At 42.4% G+C, this 22,232-nt stretch overlaps 1 protein-coding gene across 1 annotated transcript in view; it reads right to left on the bottom strand.

Annotated features, from left to right (window-relative positions):
• Nucleotides 1-816: 816 nt before the first annotated feature.
• Nucleotides 817-22,232, bottom strand: part of LOC102308140 (fidgetin) — a 38,765-nt gene continuing 17,349 nt past the window's right edge. Inside the window, exon 3 of the mRNA XM_005943392.3 lies at nt 817-7,069. Coding sequence (XP_005943454.2) covers nt 4,791-7,069 — 2,279 coding nt within the window. The 3' untranslated portion in view covers nt 817-4,790. The remainder of the gene's footprint in view (nt 7,070-22,232) is intronic.

Below are 22,232 nucleotides of genomic sequence, written 5' to 3'. Positions count from 1 at the left end.
TGCAAAAGACTGAGCGAAGGTGTGAGGCACAGCTTATGGAGGGAGGAGGACCTTTAGAAAATGAAGAGGACAGTGTTTTGGCAGATAACCTCGGGGTACAAACGCACACACTGGAAGAATGTAAACCTTGAAATTGTGAGTAAAGCTCAAGTCCGGCTGCTGGACTTAATTTTCCAATAACGTCCCCTGCTGATCAACCATAGCGTCATAAATACGGGTTATTTCTTTGTGTCCGAAAAATCAGATGGGGAAATAGATGTATATACGTCATGAATTATTTATGATCATAGCATGTATAGCATGTGCCAAAGTGGAAAAATAAAGAAAACGGCACCCCTCAATGCACTTTAACCTTGTGACGTGTTCGAGTTTTCAGAGATAATTACGGAGGCTACGCGGCAGCTTCCCACACTTCACCAGTAGCTATATAATGACACCTAGGAAACATAGTGGGTAAATGCGCATCATTTTCTTTAAGAGCACTCACATAATCCAAATTCTTTGTGATGGAGAAACATAATTAATGCTTTAATGTTTTGGTCTAGCCACTCTTAGCATAGCAAGAGAAATGAATTGTTACATTTTAATGAGAGAAGCGACAGCGCTGGCTTCCTGTGCAACACGGATGATTTTATAATTGCACACAAGGGTGACTAACACAAGGCTCATTAAGGCGATTTTTCAGCTGGGCTATTTTTTGGCAGGACAATACATTTATTTTTCCATTTTACTGATAAATAAATTCAGTTATTACTTTACGCTTCCAATAAAAACAATAACAACAACAAAAAAAACATATACAAGCTGTAATCTCCCAAGAAAATGTCTTTAATGAATTGTTTGTTGCTGCTTGTATCTCAGATTACATGAAAATACATTTAAGTTGACTGCAAGTATGGCAACATATTCACACATATAAACAAGTGGTGCATTTGTATTGTATGTATAGATATGTACAACAGAAACACATTACACTCTGTTTTAAAGTTGTGCAAGTGTGTTATATATACTAACAATTTATAAAATTTAACACACTAAATCAAAAGAAAAATTAAATAAAAAGAGTGTGCCCATGTATATACACATTCACACGCGCACAACCACAGTACTTCACAGAAGATTAAAGCAAATGTATTGGATTATACATTTCCAGGTCACGTTTAGGTTGACCCCCAACCGTTCCCCCGCCCCCTTTACGAATCGCTTGCGTGTTTTCACATCAGTTTCATCATGAGTGTGTGTCTGTCTCGGAGAGGACACGTGGTAACACACACAAACGCGCACACGCACACTAGGCTATGCTGCAGCCTCCGGTCGCACCATCAGCTAAATGTTTTTAAGTACAGTCATCTGAGGTAGACTGCGCAAAACTTTATGGTGTTATTCTTTCCTCCTTTTTTTGTCTTTTTTTAAAATACATTTTCCACAAATGTCTGACATTTGTAAAAGACCTAAATCAAATACCACGTGTGTTTTGTAGCCATGAGGTAGAAATGCTTTAAAGAAGAACTCTATTTAAAGAAAGGAAAAAAAGGGGAAAAGATCAGCACATCATGGAGAAAAAGACATGAAAAGAGGACCCGCTAAACACGCAACAAACAAAGCGTAGCATTGACCAGTGTGTTTCAAGTGGTTTGTCGGTCGGCTTGTGGAGAATGGCGAGGGATAGAGAGAGAGAGGAGGAAAGGCCTGTGCTACTGTTGTGTGCTGTGAAGTGCATTAGTAGGTTTTTCTGTCCAAAGGGACTCTCTCTCCAGAGGATTTGCTGACAGAAGGAATTCTGGTACAGATTGTTTTGAGGGTGGTTTTCTGACGGACCACTCTGCTTTCCCCCCTTGTGCCGCTGCTGCTGCCACGCTGCCTGTCTGTCTCTCTTTTCCATCAGTTTGCTGATGCTCAGCAGAACTCCCCACCCCCACCCCACTCCAGGTGCTGAACTGATGGTGCCTACGAGATAGCGACACAAGGCATACACAACAAGCAGCTCGTACCTTTGGGATATTTTTCTTGTAGAAAAATCAGGAGGTACGATAAAAAGGGTAAGACTGATCAGCGGTTTAGATAAATAAAACACCAACTAAATAAGTGCTGTCAATGCCATTGAGAAATTTCAACAAACCCCCCCCAGATTACACACAAAACGCTTTAGTGCACGTGCAATAGACTTAAGTAGTCCCATGCCACAACAGCTCCTTAAACGGTGGCGAGGAAGAGACAAAAATACATTCCAACATGATACAAAGGGAAACAGATATTGTTCAGTGATGTAGGTCTTCAAAACTACTGCCAAAATTCCCCACTCATGTTAAACAGTAGGAACTCAAATGTATGTAGATCATGCGCTTCATACCATCTTAGTAACTTTCAAAAAGAAAGACAATACAGATACAGGAAAAAAAAGCGCTGACATTGTTTAGAATTGATTTGTTTTTCTGGGGTGGTCATCTTAGATTAAAAAAAAAAAAACAGAATAAAACATATATATTCCAACTGCATATACCTCCTGGCTGACCGTATTATGGTTATGACAACTGCCGTGCAACCGAATTAATTTCTTTAAATTTCTACTTTCCACATATGTAATTTACATGAGTGGCATCTCATTCAGAAGCTAATCGAGTTCAAATACAGCTAAACATGGTAAGCTAGTTTCCCTAGATGTGAATTAAGCCTAAAAAACTAACTTTTTTTTTTAAATCAATGAAGATGAAGAATTTGTTTTTGTCTATAGCTAAGCGTCATCTGTGTCTTGGAAACTGAGCCAGTGTTTAACAAGGGGAAATTCCTACAAACGTATCTATGATACCAAAGTCCAAATGAAATCATTGTGTCATCTTCTACAGCACAACTATCTCTCAAATTAGATTTTTTTGTTGTCTGTCCCCAAAAAACGTCAAAGTCGGTAACATTGCAAAAACTGTAACCATGTTCTTATATTTCACTTCTTATTTAATTTCATTTTCACAATGAAAAATAGACTTACTATTAATTTTCATTTTTTATTTCAAAATAAACACCAGTGATTGTTAAAGACCTCAATAAAATATAGCAAATAAAGCAATAATGCAATTTTTGTAAAATGTTGCACCTATACAGGTATGATATGACCCATGTTTTCATAGTGCTCCTATTTTAGTCACAGCATATTGTTACAATGTCTGATTGGTGTTTATGGTTGTATGAGCACGTTCTGTTCTTTTAATGATATCAAAGTTAAAAGTTAATTTAAAAGCATATTTATATATGACATTTGTTAATATTGCAAAAAATAACTAAATATGATTTCAGTTGGACTTGGTAAGGGCAATATCCAAGCCTCGCTTTCTTGATGCTGACTGACAAACATGCTTTCCTCAAAACCATGCAAGACCAAGTCAAACAATAATGTAATACCCACACAAAAAGACAGTATTTTTTCTTTGATATCACTGATATTTTGGAGAAATACAGTTATTTGTTCTCTTTATGAAAGATAGCCAAGTCTACAAACATTTGCCCGTTAGCTTAGCATTGCAAAATCCCTGCAAAAACACTGTTAAGTGTTTAAAAAGTTAACTGGTTAACTTTAACATGCTGCAGTCTAACAGGCTAACATATTTTATGCCAAGCTAACGTAAACAGCTGTTGGTACTAGCCTGATCTCTCAGTTAAAAAAGCAAATAAGTATATTTATATTAGAATGATTCCTTCCATTTAAGTTCATCAAGATCAGAGAATACCTCGCTTAATGTATGATGAATATTTTGCGCAGGAGTTAGCTGATAACTGATGCGGTTCCATGCAGCTAAACCATATAGCCTAGATCATGTATTATAGACAATGTTGATTATGGTTGTTTTAATTAATGTACAACTCCCACCACCCCAACACCTGCCCATCTTTTAAAACCCCAAAACAACACAGTTTTATATTTTGAAACAGCAATGGGAATAAGCTCATAAGGATTGGTCAAGTAGAAACAGGTAACTAAAGCACCTGCAGTGAGGGGGGGGAAAGGACAAAATCTTTTTACTCTCACTATAGAATATGTTCCACGAATCCAGAACACATTTAGTACATTCATTGCCACCTCTTTGCTATTTAGCCTAGTCTTTTGAGGTACACCTAACACTGCCAGATTCTCCTCTCAGGTCTTAGTGCTTTTCGTGAAGATGTCTTGAGGTACTGTACAATTCACAAACGCTTTCCTGAGTGTTGGTTGTTGGTTTGTTACGTTTGCTTGTTTTGCAGACACAGGATCAGAACCATGGGTGAGAGTCAGGGGCCCAGGGTACTGCAGCCCAAATGGATTTCTGCTCTTAGTAAGACAATAAAGGTCGATTGACCACCACCCAATGGTGACTGTCAGTCTGGGTCTTTCAGACATGCCGCTGAAGTTTTTAAAGCTCTTAATAATTATCAGCTCATGCCATGAATGTAGATTGTGAGGCAAATAAACAAATAAACTCAGAAAGCACCACTTCAGGCACTTGGATAGCCAACTAAATCTCAAGAACAACAACATAACAATATATACACAGACACTGGGGTGTCCTGTCTGAAGCCAACTTGCTTGCAACGTGTAAACAATCCCTGGCTTTCTGGAGTGTCGAGCATTCAAATTAAAACTCTTGTTCATTAACTGCAAAATTGTCAGTTGTCTGATCAAAGCGACTCTCTTGGTGCATCTAAACCCTGCTTGTGAGAGCTTGTGTTGGCCTTTTGTGTGCCTTTCCCCTTCAGCACAATGCTTCTGCCCTGAGGGGAGGAATTGTGGAAACCTCTTTTTCTCAAGGGCGGGATCTATCTTTTCACTGACTGCAACCAAACATTTTGTTCCACTCAGTATAAGTGTCAATCTCTTTCTGCGATATACTTGCTTGGAATTTACAAAAGACACTCTCAATGTCCTGGTAGGTGAGGGGCCTGATTTGTCCCCTGGGCATCATACCAGTCATGTCCACGCCCTGTGCAGAGACATGTAACAGGCCTACAAGAGCCTCCTGGCAGAGTCTGGCCAGATCCAGTCCTGAGAAACCATCTGTACGCTGGACCAGCAGCGCCAGCTCCTCCTCGCTCAAACAGTATTTGTGCTGAGATTGGGCCAAGAGCTGGTTCATGATCTGGTGTCGAGCTGCGCTATCCGGCAGAGGCACCAGGACCCTCCGGGAAAAGTACCTGCGCAGTCCTTCATCCATATCCTGTGGTCTGCTTGTGGAGCAAACCACCAATACTTGGTTGCCTCCATCCTCGCCCGAGCCCATAAGAAGGGAGTCAAACTGGGCAAGAAGTTCACCTTTAAGTCGGTTGATAGGGCTCTCTTCACTGAGGTGGGCCGACAAGAGCATGTCCACTTCACTAATAAACAGTACTGAGGGCTGCCGGCACCGTGCCACTAGGAATGATGCTCGGATGATTTTTTCTCCATCCACCAGCCACTTTGTTGCCAGTGTTGAGCCGCTGAGCTGTAGGAATGGTGCTCCCAGCTGACTGGCCAGGCAACGTCCCAGCAATGTCCTGCCACTGCCTCTGGGGCCAAACAGCAACACACAACGCGGGGATGGTCCTAAACTGCTGAACATGTCTGGACGCAGAATGGGCCACAGGACCTCTTCCTTCAGGGTAGCCTTGGCAAGTTCTAGACCTGCAATGTCACTCCAATCCACTGGGGGCCCCTGCTGTACAATTTCAGAGGTAACCATGTCCAGGAGGTGAGGATCACTGGTTTTTAGTTGTTCTTCAGCAGGCCGGGAGTTGGAAGTGGATGAGGAGGAGGTAGGTCCAGGTGCTGAGTGAGAAAGGTGGAGACGGTGGTCTTCAGGACCTTGCTCACTGAGGGAGGGGGTGGTAAAGCTGGGAATAGAGTCTGCTGAGCGGGAACCCCCCAGGGTGGAGGAGACGTAGGCTGGTGGAGTCAGAGGCCCACCAGTTGCCTGGCTGCTGTACTTCCTCTGCTGCTCTGATGCAATGGTGGATTGTTTCTGAGGATTAAAAGTTAAAGATGACTTCTCAGCACTCCTGTCAAACCCACCACCACTGGCACTGTTGGAGCCTCCGTTTGTACTGCTGCTATCTGCTACCCTGTACATGGGACTCTCAGCTGAGCTCCTTGCCTGACTGTAGCCAAAGTTACCATAAGAGGGGTCTATCTCTCCTTGACCTGTCATGTAGAAGGCTTTCCTCTTTAGTGAGTTGGAGGAGCTACTGTTGAGAGGGGTTGGGGCAATTGGGGTCAGGTTGTGGCTCTGGTATGGGTATCCAGGTAAAGCAGAAGAGGGAGCAAGGGGTGTAGGTGCAGCAATGCCTGAGGGAAGGTACGAGGAGGGAGGGGGGGCTCCTCCAGGGCTATATCCTGGCCCTACTGAGTTTTGAGCTGGGTAGCCTGCTGGGGGGTAATTATAACTAGACAAGTTGGGGGAGCCTCCATTGTAAGCTGGGACTATAGTGGGGTGGGAGGGTGGAGGAGGAGGTGGTTGCAGTAGCCCAGAGCTGTGCAGTGGAGATGGAAGTGCCGGGGCGGGGGTAGACTGGGAGCTGTAACTGCTGTGCAGGTACGAGCTGCTGTACGCTGGGCCATATTCCTGAGAGGGCATGGAGGAAGAGTGCAGGGCAGTTGCTGTGTGGCTCCCACAGCTACTGCTGGAGTAGCTGGGCTCACTCAGGGTGCTGGAAGCCAGGCCCGGAGAGCTGCACATGCCAGACACCACCTCTGAAGCTGCCGCAACCCCCCCTTTCCTGACGGAAATGCCCTCTGGGATGCAGCTCATGGGGTAGACACCATCCTGCCAAGGCTCAGATTCACCTTTCCGTCCATTCATCACTCCTGGGACACCAGGCGTCTCCGAATATGAGCCCGGCATGTCCAGAATACCAGAGTACTTCTCAGCATACTTCTTGAGCAGGTTGGAGGCAGTGAGTGCCGAGATGTCGTCATTGGCCCAGGCATATTGGTAGGTGGCCGAGCGCTGCAGGTGGCCAGGTACTGCCCTGTATGCCTCAGCCTTGTGGGCTGGCGAGCGCGTGGTGGACGAAATGTCGAAATGCTGTTCGGCCCACTGGCTGTGCTCGGGGGTCCACTGCATCTTTACGCCTGAGGAAAAAAAGACAGAGATGCGTTAACACACTGTCAAGCTAACATCATTTTAACAATAATTAAAACTGTCCAAAAAGGTGATATTTGTCCAGAGGCGTTTGGTGTGTTATTATGGATTTGCATCCGACTAATCAAGATTTGTTAAACCCTACAGCTCACAAGGACTCTGAGAGAACATCAGCAGGTAAAGTGCGGTACAGAGAGACGGTGGGATGGCTGGTTACGGCAGCCTAATGCACCCTGGCCAGACCAATAAGACAGAGGCATTGAGGGTCACTCTATAATCCCCGGCTCATCTGAAGAGGCTGGAGATGGGTTTGAAAATGCGCCTCGCCGAGTGCCACAAAGCAACACACACACACAAACACACACCTCTGCTTGTGGTACTTTCATTCAATACACACTTAAAGACAAACCTGTGCTCAGACACACAGGCGTTTAAAAAAAAAAAGAAAAAACATCTATGCCTGCGTGCAGACGTCCATGAGCACACGCGCACGCACGCACATCCACTGACCCAGACAGACAAACACAGGCACACACGCAGGAGCTGTAGCGAGCTATGAATTACAACACATTGTGTCTCAAGCTTAGTTCCTTTCTGCACAGCTCCACCTTGACCTCTCTCTCTCTACCATTCTCTTTACCATTCTGTCTGCCTCTTCTTCATGCCTCCCTGCTGCCTTGTTTTCACTCTCAGCCTCTCTCCTCTTTGCTTTTGTTTGTTATCCATTTTCCACCTCCCCTCCTGCTAGATCTGTCTTTATTTCTCTTCACCTCCTTTTATTCAGACTCCATCTATTTCGATATATATCTCCACTTTTCACTCCCTTTCTTCGAAGCCACCCCTCCTCTTATTTAGTCCCTCTGTGCTCACTTCGCCTCCCTCCCCTTCCCTCCTTCCTTTGCTCCTTCTCATCTCAGACATACTCACCTGGCTCTCCCCTTTATTGCCTCAGGAGGCTGGAGAGCCACTGTTTCCTTTAATCCCAGCCAATGCCATCTGCAAACACTGACAGTCACACAGTGGCTCCATCGTTGTCTCACTATCAAAGCCGTGGCACTATCAAAGGCTGGACTGGGCGTAATCACAGCAGCCGCACAGCAGATTGAACCCTGTTTGATTTGACTTAGTGCACACAAATAAAGGATAATATCGGTGTCATTTAAGCTACTTCCTCCGACTTATTGACTGGCAGCGGTTGCATGTAGAGACCCACAGCTGGGGGTCTAGTAAGCAATCCCTGTTTCAAAATTGGTTTATGTGTGTGTTTTTGTGCTTGTGTGAATAAAGCCAGCACGCACAATAAAATGCATTCACGGAGGAGCAAATCTTCCCTTCCTCCCATCCATTTATGCTACTGCAAACACATAAACATGGGGAAAAAAACGCAGAAAGCAAGCACACACAAACAAATACACGTTCACTCTCTCTTGCTCTCTTTTCTGAGGCCCTGTGTTTGTTTGGTAACAACACAGGCAGGGGTGGGGGTGGGGGTATCCCTAGACTCCTATTTCCTCTCTGATTCTTCTCTCTAGCCATCTCTCAGCAGACGCCAGTGGCTAATTAGCAGAATGGCGATCTGCTAATTGTGTTAATTTACAACATTTTAGCCGAGGGGAGTCTTGCGGGGCTGGCGTGCCCATCACCCTCCCAGTGTAGTGAGCAGGGAACACCTCAGATAGAGCTGGGCGAAGTTTTGTGCTAGCTAAGAGGCTCTTTTAATATTGAGAATATATTAAGTGAAGGCAGCAATATAAAAAGGACAGTATTTCTAAGAGGAAATTACATTTCCAAAAACAGGAGAAAATAAGAACAACGCTCTAGACAAAATTCAGATTTCACACCAGCAAAGAAACATTTAACAGATATTAAAAAAAATGGCTGCACAACTGCCAAAGAGCACTATTTGCAAAGACAAAACGCTACAAAGTCACATTCCTCTGTGATGATTCCAATGCGTTCATACAGCAGTGTAACCATTTTAATCTGAGTAGCTCAGAGAGTCCACAGAAAAAAATTGTGTTTCCAGGAGTCCATCAGAGGGTGCAGTTTTGTTATTTTTCTTGTTATTTTGTCAGTAAGCCAGTGTCAATGAGTATTGATCAATCCTTAATAGAACAAGATCACTGAAAATATTAAACAATTCAAGGCTGCTCTCAAGCTTGTATTCTAAGCGTCATGTCTGATCCGTAGCCAGGAGCAAAAGACTGCACATAAAGTCTGTATAGTTCCAACATTAACTTTTAAGCATTACCAAATAACTATAAAGCAGATATGGATGAGGACAACAGATTCAGCCATGTGTTCAACTATCTGTAAATACATGTATATATTTATTATTAAATTATATTTATTATTATTTATTATAGACCTTTTCTTACAAACAAACTGTCCACTCCCCATCTAATTCAGGGGCTATAATCACTGTATATACTATCAGAGTGACTCTCCTCTCTGCAGTGGCACAGACCTACAGTGAAACAGCATTGCTGACACAGGGTGATTCTGCCACAGAAAAATCCACCTTCAGATGTTTCTTAAATGGGCATTCAACAGTGCTTCAGTTGAAGATTATGGACATAACATAATATTAATTTGGTATAGTGCAGAGCAAGTGGCAGCAAATGTTATAAATATATATTCTATGATATGACACATTCTTTTTAAAGAAATTAAAGATATCACACAATCTCTGTAATAGATGACACCATCTGGGCTGAAATAAACATTTTTCTATAAAAACTGAACAGAGGCTAACTATTGACATCTAGTATATATTCATATTAATGTAGAGAAAAAACTGTATTTTAAGGCTTTGGGTTTTTTTTTGGTTTTTGCTTTATTGTTAATGCCTGAGTATATATGTTTAACTTTAGAGAAATTCTCATGTCCTCTTGCAGCCAGACAATAAGCCGAAGCACGAAAGCTACATCAAAAGAAAGTTAGCAAGAGATGACCCTGTTAACCTTAGCTATGAACAAAATAAAATACACATTTCAAATAAAATAAAAATCAACTTCAAATGTACACTCAAAACATTTTATTTTCTTAAATATTGCCATTCAAAAGGATCTTAATGTGCACTTGATACAGTAAAACAATCAAATAGGTATGAGCTATATCAAATAAAAGAGCTAGCCAAACTAGCATTAGCTAAGTTTTTCTCTAGCCATTATCATTTATGAATGCCACATCTCAGGTATAATATATCAATCACATATACATAAATGATAAATTGCCTCCTTTGTCAAAAAAAAAGTAATGCATGCATTTTTACTGATGTAGTGTATGTGGTGAAACCCCCCCCCAAAGAAAAACAACGCAGCTAGCAAAGCTAGTGTAGCTTAATAAGGTGCCACACCTTTGGTGTTGCTACTTTTTAATCACATTAATTAACATAATTTGAATCTAACTATTAGCAGAAGACACAGAGAGATGCTAAGTACTGAAAAAAAACTGTTCATTTTCTCTTAGACTTATCCGTTGATGACATTTAGGTAATTTGGCGTACCTTTTTATCTAGCTGTGTTATTAGCTAAAATACTCCAGCTTATCTTATTACACAAAATAATTCAAAAGAAGGTGTGAGGATAGAAAGAAATAAGAGTAATATATAAAAATGATGAAGGTAATAGAAATGAGGAATAAACACAAAAAACAAAGGCCTTCAAAGTCTTAGTCTTCACTCCCTGTAATCCGACATGCACCAAACTCTTATGTGCTCTGTTTAAAGAAACACGATCTTTCTAATACTGTCATTAATAAAGATAACATATATAAAAAGAGTATGTCAGGCTCCATCAGGGCTTTCATCTCTTCTATAATGAGGTTAATGCAGAGAAGCAGTGATTACCCTGCAATGCAAATGAAGGCCAAACGATAACTTGCACTATTTAAATAAGGTAATAGCGATTACGCTACGTTATTCAAATGAGGACGGATGCTTTGAACTGAGCACTTTGAACTTGCTGCTCCTTCTCCAAAACATATGGAAGAGATCGAGGAGGACTGACTGGTATCATTCAGGGGTGTATCCTTTAATTCAATGTGATGTAAACCAGGGGCAATGAGCAAAGCAAAGCGCCCTAATGTGATGGTGCATCCCTTTACTTGCTATGAATGACCTTGAAAGACATTGAAAGAAAGTCATTGAATTCATTGTCAAAGGGCGATTCAATATCCCTTTGTTATAAAAAGCATCACACATTCATTTTCACAAACAGTCAAGGCTCTTTTCTTTAAAATATAAAATTGTTCTGTTACTTGTGGAGCACAATTTGGCCTTTGGCTGCAGAGGCCTTCATTAAGGTTACAAGATTACATGCGTGGGGCCTCCGGCTTAAATATTTAACAAGAAATATTTCCATTCATTTGTTTTTGGTCTCGTTACAGCACTTTGATCGAGCTGCAGACCTGGCAGACATATTTACAGATCATTTGGACAGACACATGCAATAAGGTGTTCAAGTTTTTTTTGTTTTTGTTTTGTTTTTTTAAACCAAGAGTCGTACATGTTGCCGAGAAAAAGGGAGAGAGAGAAATCATGCACTCGGGTGAAACATCCAGCAGAAATCTTCTCCACCTTCTGAAGCGTCTAGTCTGCCAGCTTTTTTCACCCCTCTCCTCCAGCCTCCACATAGAGAAGCCTAATAATTCTCATTACACTCGGCATCCATCTGCATCAACAGAACTGCCTATTACTCTGTGTGTGTGTATATGCAGTAAACAGCTCTTTAGAGAGAGCTAATGAGCTCTTTTAAGTCTGTCTGCTATGTGATTCTGCAAGCGGGGTGTCAGAGCAAACTGCCCATTTCGGTAACGCCATAATTAAGCCGTATGTGTATGTGTGCGTACGCGAAAAAGACATGCTGGCACACATGTTTCCACTGCATGCGTATACACACACGCCAAGACAAGGCGTACAAATGTGCACCCCTCTTTGTCTTTCTAACATAAACACTCACCAGAGACCTTCAAAAACAAACTATTGTGTCGTAATTCTTTTTTTTCCCCTTCCTTTAAACAAATGCGTTCCGGCCGAGCGTTGGAAGAGAAAGAGGAGGACGAGGAGGAGTAGAAAGAGCTGCATGACAAGCGATAACTTCATCAAGAGAGACCCGTTTTCACGCACCACAGGGGAAATCTAACCAGCCAGTTATTCAAATCCTTATCAAATACACCAGAGGGCATCTTTTAACCCCTAAATCACAGCACAAAAAAACCTCAGTACACAACATACAGTACGCAGCTATTGTTTAATGACATATGTGTGTGCATTTTTCTATGCACGCAGGCCTCGTGTGTGTTTGACAAATCTCCGGACTGCCTCGTTAATGAGTCCGGCACACTGTGACTAAGCCACAGGCTACGCTGTATTGGCACACAACCTACAGTAGAGAGTCAAATAATGTGATTAGGTCCTCCAAAAGGCAATTAATTATAAAATTAGTCATGAGCTGGTGTCTCTCTCGCCCTCGCCCTCTCTCGCTCACACATACATGAGCGCACAAAATCAAAACTGAAATCATGTTTATTCTTTGGAGCAGAAATTGCAATCCATAAAGTGACAGAAATGTTATTATTAACAACCTTATTTGAACCGAGTCCAAACTACAGACAGAAGTGTTGCTTGCAGAAATTTAATTTCATTTCCATCCTCCATGACAGACTTTTTTTCTCTGAAAATAGCCTGAATTCACATCTTTGAAGCCTTCGATTCAAGTCCAGCCACAGCTTACCATTACAACGACTAGTCTGCCGCAAAGCAACGACAGTAACGACAACAACAACAACAGATAAGGAAGTAAACAGAGCGAGTTCAAAGTCTAGACGGCGAGCAGTGACCGGGAGAGATGAGCTGTCACTAACTCAAAGACGGTGGGTGGGGGTGGGGATTCTGTAAAGATGACAGCTCGGAGCTGCGATATAAAGATATTTGACAAATGACAGCAACTTTAAAAAACTCTAACACCCATTGTAATCAGCGATCTGTGACCTTGGGATAAGTTTGCACAGCCAAACCAACTCTAAAATATTTCTGGAGCAAAAAAATAAATCAATCTGTTTTTGACACTTTCAAAATATTAGGACATGTTTAATGACGATACCAAGTTTAGCTTATGGGAGAAATCAGACCAAATCACCGTAAATCTCTAACTAAATTCCAGAGGCGTATCCTCGTAACCCCTGCCTGCCCATATCAGATCTTCCTTAAAGCTGTATAAATTGACACTGTCTAAATTTCCTTTTACTAGACAGACTATTGAATGGGTGGGTTAAATGGGTAGGGCGCAGTTAAACAAATGCTCTGGATGAAGGAAATTGTGCGTGGCTTCTTTTGTCATTCAGAGAGGAAATTGAGAGATATTCGGCAGGGGCTCAGCGCTGCTAACGCACGACATTCATCTATAATGCACTTGGCCTGTCCGTCAGATACTCCATTTCCTGTGACTAGCGCAGCGTGCCTAATCACCCAGCTCCATGCAGGGTTCCTTCCTCAAAGACAGCCCTGCACACACACACACACACACACACACACACACACACACACACACACACACACACACACACACACACACAGTCATGAAGTAAAAAATGAAGACAGACACATGCACAATACACGCACGCACACATTGAGCCCACTTAGGCAAAACAGATTATTCTTATCGTGTGAACAAAACATCTGTAAAGACTCTCAACACCAGTGTGCTCTAACAGTGTCACGACCTCAGCAGCATCTCCATAGCGCCTCTTTCATCAGAAAAGCCTTTCACAAGCATGCAGAAACCAGACACATCATCAATAGGTGGAAAGATATAAAGTATGTAACTTAAACCCATTTGTTGCTGCTTAAACATCTTACGGCAGCTGTTTTTTCCCCGTCTGCATTTACACGTATATGGTGAGAAAGCTTCTACTTGAGAAAGAAGGCAAAATCAGCCAAAAGTCATTTTAGAATCTGTGGCTCATTACTCATCCACAAGCTATTAATGATTAAGTACTCCAATAAATTAGCTTCTTTTTTTGCTATAAATTACATAAGATAAGATAAGATAAGACAAGACTTTATTGATCCCACAGCGGGGAAATTTTTGCGTCACCTCAGCTCAGGTACAGAAATATACAAAAATAACATGACATAAACAACCTAACACAGAGTGAAAATTTATAAAGCTTTAATAACATGTTTCTACTCTCGTTATTGTGGTATCAGCTGCAATTATAATGATTTCACTGGTCTATAAAGATTTAACAGTTAACAGTTAATTTGATCATTTATAAAAATTACTCACGTATTAAAAAAAACTAAACTTAGCCATACTGTGGTAGCTCTTACATTTATAAATCATTTACCATTAGCACCTATTAGTGAAAACAGTTTGACATAATGACTGTTAAGGTACTAAAGTCTGTCACAAATTCTTGTTTTATTACTCATCTATTACTAGCGTGCAGCTAATGGGGACGGCAACAAATTAAAGTATTAACCCCAAAAATACTAAAGCCTACATTTTTATTAATGCTCTGCAAATCTTTAATCTTATTACAGATTAAGTAAAAAACAAGCTCACTGAGTTTTAAATGCCTGAGTTTGGTAATGAATGCATGGATAAGTTGTCTGTGTGTATATCCCATGTATAACCCTTATTAGAAGGGTTATACATGGATGCACAATCTGTATGGGAAGACTAGCAGACGCTGAAGCTGGCAGCTTCTGATTAATTGTAGTAAAATGTGACACATTAACACCGCAATGCAACAACTTGCTACACAGTATGTAGACTTCAATCTGTTTCCATCATCAATGCGGTCTGACGGAAAGAGTGGTCGCGGAGCTACATCGGCATTCCCCGCTTCCACCTGGGGTGCAGCGGGCAGGATCTTTCAGAGCGGCCCCGAGGTTAACGTGGGGCCACACGCTATCAATACTCCTCTGACGCTCGAATCCATACCTGTGAACCACCACCACTTTGTTTACCTGTGTGTTCAGTAATTAAAATAGATTTCTGAGAGGAGGCCTAATCCTTTCAGAAATGGCATTGATCTGACTACCAATGCACGAGAGGTGCGGTGTAATTTTGTCTGCTTTTTTTTCTTCCCTCCTCCCCTACACTCTGTTCAGCATAACCGAGTGCGCTGAGGACACACTCCCCTGCCTCTTCCTCCTAGACGGAAACTTTGGAAAGTCCTCGACATGAAGGACATCATTTAGGGGCAGAGGAGGGAGGGGGCTACAATAGAGGGGTGGCAGGTGGAGATAATAGAGAGAGAGCCTCTAACCTCGTCTAAAGCTGTCTGTCTTCGTAAATAAAATGAGATAATTATTGAGTGAACAACATTATACGCAGACGACGCACTCTTTCTTCTACCCCCCTCCTACCGGCGCAGTTGTAAATCTCAACAAACACGGTGCTTTTGGACATTAAGTGCTCACTAAGCACAGTGGATGCATCATATTTCAAGAGCAGGCGTTGTGTGGGTGAGGAGCTGGGGAAAATGGAGTGTAATGGTTATCCATTATCTTATATGGCAACGGCAGCAATGATCATTTTCAAGTGACTCATTTCTGGAAGTACCTATCTATTGGCCACTTCGAGAGAAGACTTTGATGGCTAATCCAAAACAACTATTCAGAGGTCATTTACTGCGGCAGCGTGGAGACACTCTGCACAAGAGAACGCTCAAGCCTTCCTCATTATTCAAATACAATCCTCAGGAAGATCTACATGACAAACAGCAGCGCAGCAGCCCCAGAGTGGGTGATTACCTACACAGCACACTCCGAACCAGAGTGGAAACATTAACAGCGCATCAACAAATGAATATATCACAATCCAAGTAAGAGTATGAAAGCGGCACAATAGATATTTGTCAGGGGAATTAAACAATGATACTGGAGCTGTATTAATACGTCGACGCTTGCTCACAGAGAAGCTTAGTAGTCGGTAATGTGGCCACGAGTCATGTCTGCCAGAGAACTTTCATATTAGTCAATCATATTCTATTCATCTCGCAAGGTAAATGTATTTTTATTAGTGTCGCTGCGCTGTTTGTTTGTGTGTGGTCTCAGCTCCACACGAATGGTTACTTAACACCACACTGATTTCCCCTCAGCAGTTAGAGAAAAACCAGCCTATGCTCAATGATGCATCACCGTGTTTGCTGCCGCCAGGCCGTGTGTGTGTTTGTGTGTGTGCATATGTCTTTGTGTGTTTGCATGTGTTATCGCTGCTGGCACGTAGACAGCCAGCCCAGGAGTGACTGCCGGGGTGTCACCATCTGTGGATGCATTTATGTCTGTCTGCACCGAGTTGTGTGTGTGTGTGTGGTTTGGAAGGGGAGGGGGGTTTAGGGGTAGGGTGGAGATGCACTCAGACAGTAGACTGGATGGCAATTGTAACATCAGTAGGCCAATTTGCTACTAAAAAACTTCAAATTTCAAATTATTTTTTCCTATTAAAGACCACAGAAAATGCCATGATTTATAAAGCCCCCTTGTATCAATTACAGAAAGCTAACTGTAAACTCTCATTTTTGTCACATGGGCAAAAAAAGAAGAAGAAGATTTTAAAGCCTTTTCTACTCGTTACGATGGATTTTGCAGTGTATCAAACACTTGGCAAGCAAGCTAGATTAGAGTTCAACAGCAGTTGGTGGAGATTAACGCCCGCCGTGCTTAGCGCACGTGCAAGGCTGCAAAAGTGCGTCTGTGTGTGTGTGTATATGTGTGTGTATATGTGCCTGTGGGATGTGTGTGAATTACTGAAGAGGCCCTGGCTGGGATAACCTCTACCCCCAGCCTGTGAACTTGCAGGATCCTTCACGGTTCATGTTTGAAGTGTCAAATTCTGCACACTTCATATGGATTTTGGCACGATATGCCAACCCACACCTCTTACCGAGTCTGAAAGAGTCCAGTCTCACAGTCCAACTGTTTGGAAGTGTATTAAAACACATAAATGGAACCCTCCTCCCAGCCCCCCCAAAATGGAAAGCTTTCATGCCTGGCTGTGATGCTTTAGCAATAAAAAGGACATTAGTGAATAACCAACCTTTTTTATCATTTATTGGCTGTTGGATGGAAAGAAAAATTAACAAAAGTAAAATTGAATGAAACTAATTCACAGTTCGGTCCAAAAACGACATCAAGCACCAAAATGAGGCCTGGGAAAAGGAAGTTAAAAAGTCATGGCCTTCAAACAACTGTGCAAAAATTTTTCCAGATATTTGGGAACAGTGAGCCGTAAACGAATACAAGTCATTTATCTTAATCTCACACCTTTGCACACTGTGGGAAAATGTTATACATGATGTAGGGGCGACTGACAAGGGAACGATCGGACATGTTGGTATATGGCGCTGGACTCCACCAATATCTGCTCTGAGATACAACCTATAGCTGCTTATTCTGAACTCGGATGCACATGTTTGTGCACGTGATGCTCCGAGCATTAGAAAGAACGAGCTCTCTGGTATGACAGCAGGCATGCGAAAGACAGTACACGAATGCAAGGCAGTGCGGCCTGCACGTGCATCTTTAAATCCAGTGTGCTGCGCATTATGCTAGAATTCACACAGGTTGTCTAAACAGTCAAACAGCGGATCAATACGCCCATCGATCGGTGGCATTGAGACTGAACTGGTCGTGGCGAGGGGGCAGGAGATTCTCACTAGAGCTCTCTGCAGGCTGCCGGCTGGAGAACGTATACACACATACTCACACACTCCTTTACGGACACACACATTTACTGCAAAGGTGAGGCTGAGACAAATATTTGAGAACATGTGTATACAGATTTACGAACGTTAAATTTCTTCCTCTCTGCCTACTCGAACAGAAACTCAGGCTTCCTTGGGACACAGACTACCTCCGCACCAGCACAACGCTGCTCATCTCATATGAGCAGATTCAGGTCCTGTCTGTTCAAGTCAGAGCAGTCTGCCAGCAGTTTGTCTCAAAGTGAGGGCATCCAGTCAGCTTCAGCAGCTGAATATCAAGCTGCCTGCCGCCACGTCTCCTTGCGCTCAACTGACACAGTCGATAGCTCTGCATTATTCATGGGGACGGCGGGGGCCGATGAGATGGCCTCTCACTGAGGGCTGGATTTCAACAGTTCCAAACTTTACACGGGCTGGCGGACGCGTGACACCTTCAACAACTGCTTATCGTCAGCGAAAATGACAACCTAAGGCACAGGGAAGGGCACGGACTTTAAAGGGGAGGCTCGGGGAGGAATTTGTCAGAGGCGCATCTGTAGGTTTTGAACGAGTTTCGAAGACTGACACCATGGTTTTAATGCGACCCTTTCACAACTGACTGATGTGCCATTTAAATAACAGGCAGTGGAGCAAAAATAGCCCCTCTCTAAAAAAATAAAGTACATACGACTTTCTTGTCAGCTCTTCTTGTTTGCTATCAAGTCAATAAACACAGATCACAAAGCTAACATGAAACTCCGAGTATCTTTTAGCGATAATAAAAAAGAAAACAAATCATAATTTGAAATGTTGCTCAGCTACGTTTGCTTATTTCCATTACACAGACGCAAAACATCAATTAGCTAAACCGCGTCCGTTCAAAAAAGGAGGAGGGGGAAAAAAAGAACAAGTTAGGGAAAAAAAGAGAGACTGTTATTTGGAGTAAATCAAACACGACGCAAAGAGAACCAAAGGCAATAAAGAACGTCAGGCTGCTTGATATCAGATCTCGGAGGAGAAATTTGATGGGCACCGATGAGCAGAAGGCATCTCGGGAGGATTGGACAAGGGAGAGATTTAATGTGATCATAGGGGACGCTCATCTTTCAGGGAACGGGGTAATAATGAGCAATCAATAACATCCCTAACAGAGTTAGAGCGAGTGGCTGACAGCAGATGTAAGGCTCCGGCTAACAGGCTACGTCTGATCTCACATTACCACACTGGATCTGAGTTTAACACACACACAGGCGTGCAAAGTGTGTATAAATGCACAGACAGCATATGGATACCCCACCCCTCCACCCCCCACACACACCTACACACACTCTGTACTTCTTACACACTGACACATGCACACAGCGCACAATCTCCTTAGGTGACATCCAGCAGCAACGTGTCACTGTCTATCGATCAAGAGCTGTAATCACATTCACGGGTGATGAACACAGTTCGGTATTGTGAACACGGGCTTCTGTTTATCCGGTGACTGCAGATTTCACGGCCTAAAATGACAACCAGGATATAAAAAGTACCCAGTAAATAAAGCTCAATGTCCTGCTCACTGCTGTTTCCACCACTTAGACTTAGCTATCATGTAGACTCAGTTTGAATAGCTAGAAGTGACTTGACTAACACGTTACAAAAAAGCATTTCAGCATGGCTTAAGATTAAATGTTCAACAATCCCAGGGTTTCCTCCAGAAATATTAATTTAACTGTGAAAAGTGTTATAGGAGAGCTTATTTTCCACTTTAGAGGAGGACACACCAGTGAGCCATTATTCACATGCAGCAATGCATGCATAAACTACCCCACTGTTATCTGCAATTATTTGATACAAGTGGACAGATAATGGTTAAAAAGTTAAAGATAAGGTAGTAGACTAAAAAAATATATCCCCTAATTTAATAACTGTAGCTATTTTATCCAGAGATTCAGCATCACAGAGGTCTAGAAAAATACTTAAGAGTCAAGAAAATGGCTAGAATAATAAAATGCCTAATCTTCTGTTAATCAAAGCATTTTAGCTGGAAACATTTTCTTTTGATTAATTTGATTAATCCTTTTATGCTAAGATCTGGCCGACAGTTGATGTATTTAAGCTGCACTGAAACAAAAGTCAAATCTACTTGTACATTCAGATCATCACAGAACAATGCTGTTGATGTAACTGGCAAATAAATTACCACTAATTTAACACAATACATGTTTACAAAAGAAACATAGCATTGAGGTTAGCTTCTATAGTTACGCTCATTTCTTATAGCCCGACTCAAGGAGCCAAAAGATGATTAAAGAATGCGTTCTCAATGACCCTGAAGCTGTGAACCAAAACACCAAATACTATTTTCTCTGCCTATTTTGGAGTGACAAAGACCAGGGCCTTGATAACAGTTTGGATGTGCACGTTTGCATGCGATTTCACATATTTGTGACATAGCATGTCTCACAGTGGCAAAGCAGTTTTAGAAAATCAATTATTTTCTTCTTCCCATATTACTGTGCTGCTTCGCTGTCAGAACCTTTTCATGAGCATTTTCTGCTCCCTAAAAGAAGAGTCGGACGACGAGGAGGAGAGAGAAAAGGGCACGAGGTATTTATTGAGGAGATGAGTTGGGACACAAGATAAGGAGTGACTCTGCTGGCCTGTTCGAAGACGAATGTCATTCCACCACTGAGGTCCCATGAGGGACATGAGTCAAGGCTGAGGAACGAAGAGGCTGACAGAGGAGCCAGAAATTCAGGCTGTGATATTTCCATTTTTGAAAGTTACGATATTTGTTACTGGAAGACAAAGCCAGTATGGCGGCACCATATAACATCTGAATTCTGCTTTTACACTCATTTCTTCTTCACCTTGAGTTCTCTGCTCCGAACATCCTCCCTGCACGCTTTCGTTGAAAAAGCTGATTGACACCAAGCCTATAGGGAGCTGCATTTTGTAAACAGTATCATGTTGTTGCAGATGCTCCAGCTTTTGTTAACAACTTGTACTAACAGCTGACCAGATGTGTCCGAGGGTTGCAGCGTCTCCTAGCAACAGTAAAATGTTCTGGCAGAACGGGCAAATCTGAAAGCACAAAACAGATTTCTATACTGTGTCTGTCCTTTACTGGCCAGCAGAACATCAAACAGTGAGGCCACTGGTAATGTAAGTTTAATCTGCACTCATTCACTACCTGTTACACTTTGCTGTCCCTTGCACCCTCCTTAATCAAAGCTATAGCACAGCACCTCATCAGGTTGTTAGTTACTCTGAAGCTCTCAGAAGTTGCTATGGGCCTCTTATCTTATCAGTCAATCTGCAGCAGCGTGCAGGAAATGAGACACACAACAGCAATACTGCCAACAACACTCATCTGTCAACATACACTGGCTCAATTACCATACTGTAGCACAATTCAGGACATGCAGAACAGCAGCCAAGTGGATAAATTGAATTGCTGACGTTATACAAGCTAAGTCATTAGCGTATCTGTCACTGGTGTATCTGTGCAACAGTAAAAGTGGTCAACTTTTTGCCGCCTGGACGTAAACCTGCATTTTTCTAATCATTGGGAGTGTGCATTTGTTTTGATTCGGCATCCTCGTATTACCGATTTGTTTGCAGGCTCTGTCTGCAGACAGAAAAAGGCAGGGGGGAAAATATATATATATAAAGAGGAAGGCGAGCAGATACACAGAGAGAGAAACAAAGCGTGAGACAAACCCATACAGTGATACGGAGAAAAGGGGAGAGAGATACACATGCAGGGAGATAAAGAAGGATGCCTGGTGTATGTACTGCATCCCAAGGGATCACTTACTCAGTATAGACACTTTCATTGGCCAAAACCTCTTCTCTTCACACACACACACACACACACACACACACACACACACACACACACACACACACACAATCCCTCCAAGCAATATTCCTGTAAGCACTTGTCCACTGAAAATCACTGCAAGTGAAGTGGAGGACAGGAAGGAACGGAGGAGGCTGATAGAATACAGGGAAGTAAAACAAGGAAAAAAAGGGATCAGGAGGAAGCAGGAGGACACCTGGCTGGTGTCCAGGGGAATTAAACAGTCTGTTTACTGCTCTCAGCGCCTCAGCACTGCTATGTTAGCCTAATGGCACGGACATGAAGCCAATTGATTTGTAGACCAATAGACCTCTCCCACAGCACAGGCAGATTACCTAGATCACTGGCTCTGCATCGAGTAGACATCGCTTCTCATTTGCGCCCCACAGGCAGTGGAATGTGAAAAGGGTTTTTGTGTGTCTGTGTGTGGGCATGTTTGTGTATATGTTCGCGTGCACCTGGGATTAGAATGTGTTAATTCGCAAACTCCATACACTTACAACCAGGTGACCCTTATTTCAATTATTTTCCTTCAAATTATGTAAAATCCTTTATGGAGGATTAGCTACATTATATTATTTTCATATATAATGTGAAATATATAT

Source organism: Haplochromis burtoni, unplaced genomic scaffold (assembly GCF_018398535.1).
Source record: "Haplochromis burtoni strain Fernald_Lab_line unplaced genomic scaffold, NCSU_Asbu1 Contig_368, whole genome shotgun sequence".
In the NCBI taxonomy this organism is placed as follows: Eukaryota; Metazoa; Chordata; class Actinopteri; order Cichliformes; family Cichlidae; genus Haplochromis; species Haplochromis burtoni.
This window is presented reverse-complemented; position numbering and strand designations above follow the sequence as displayed.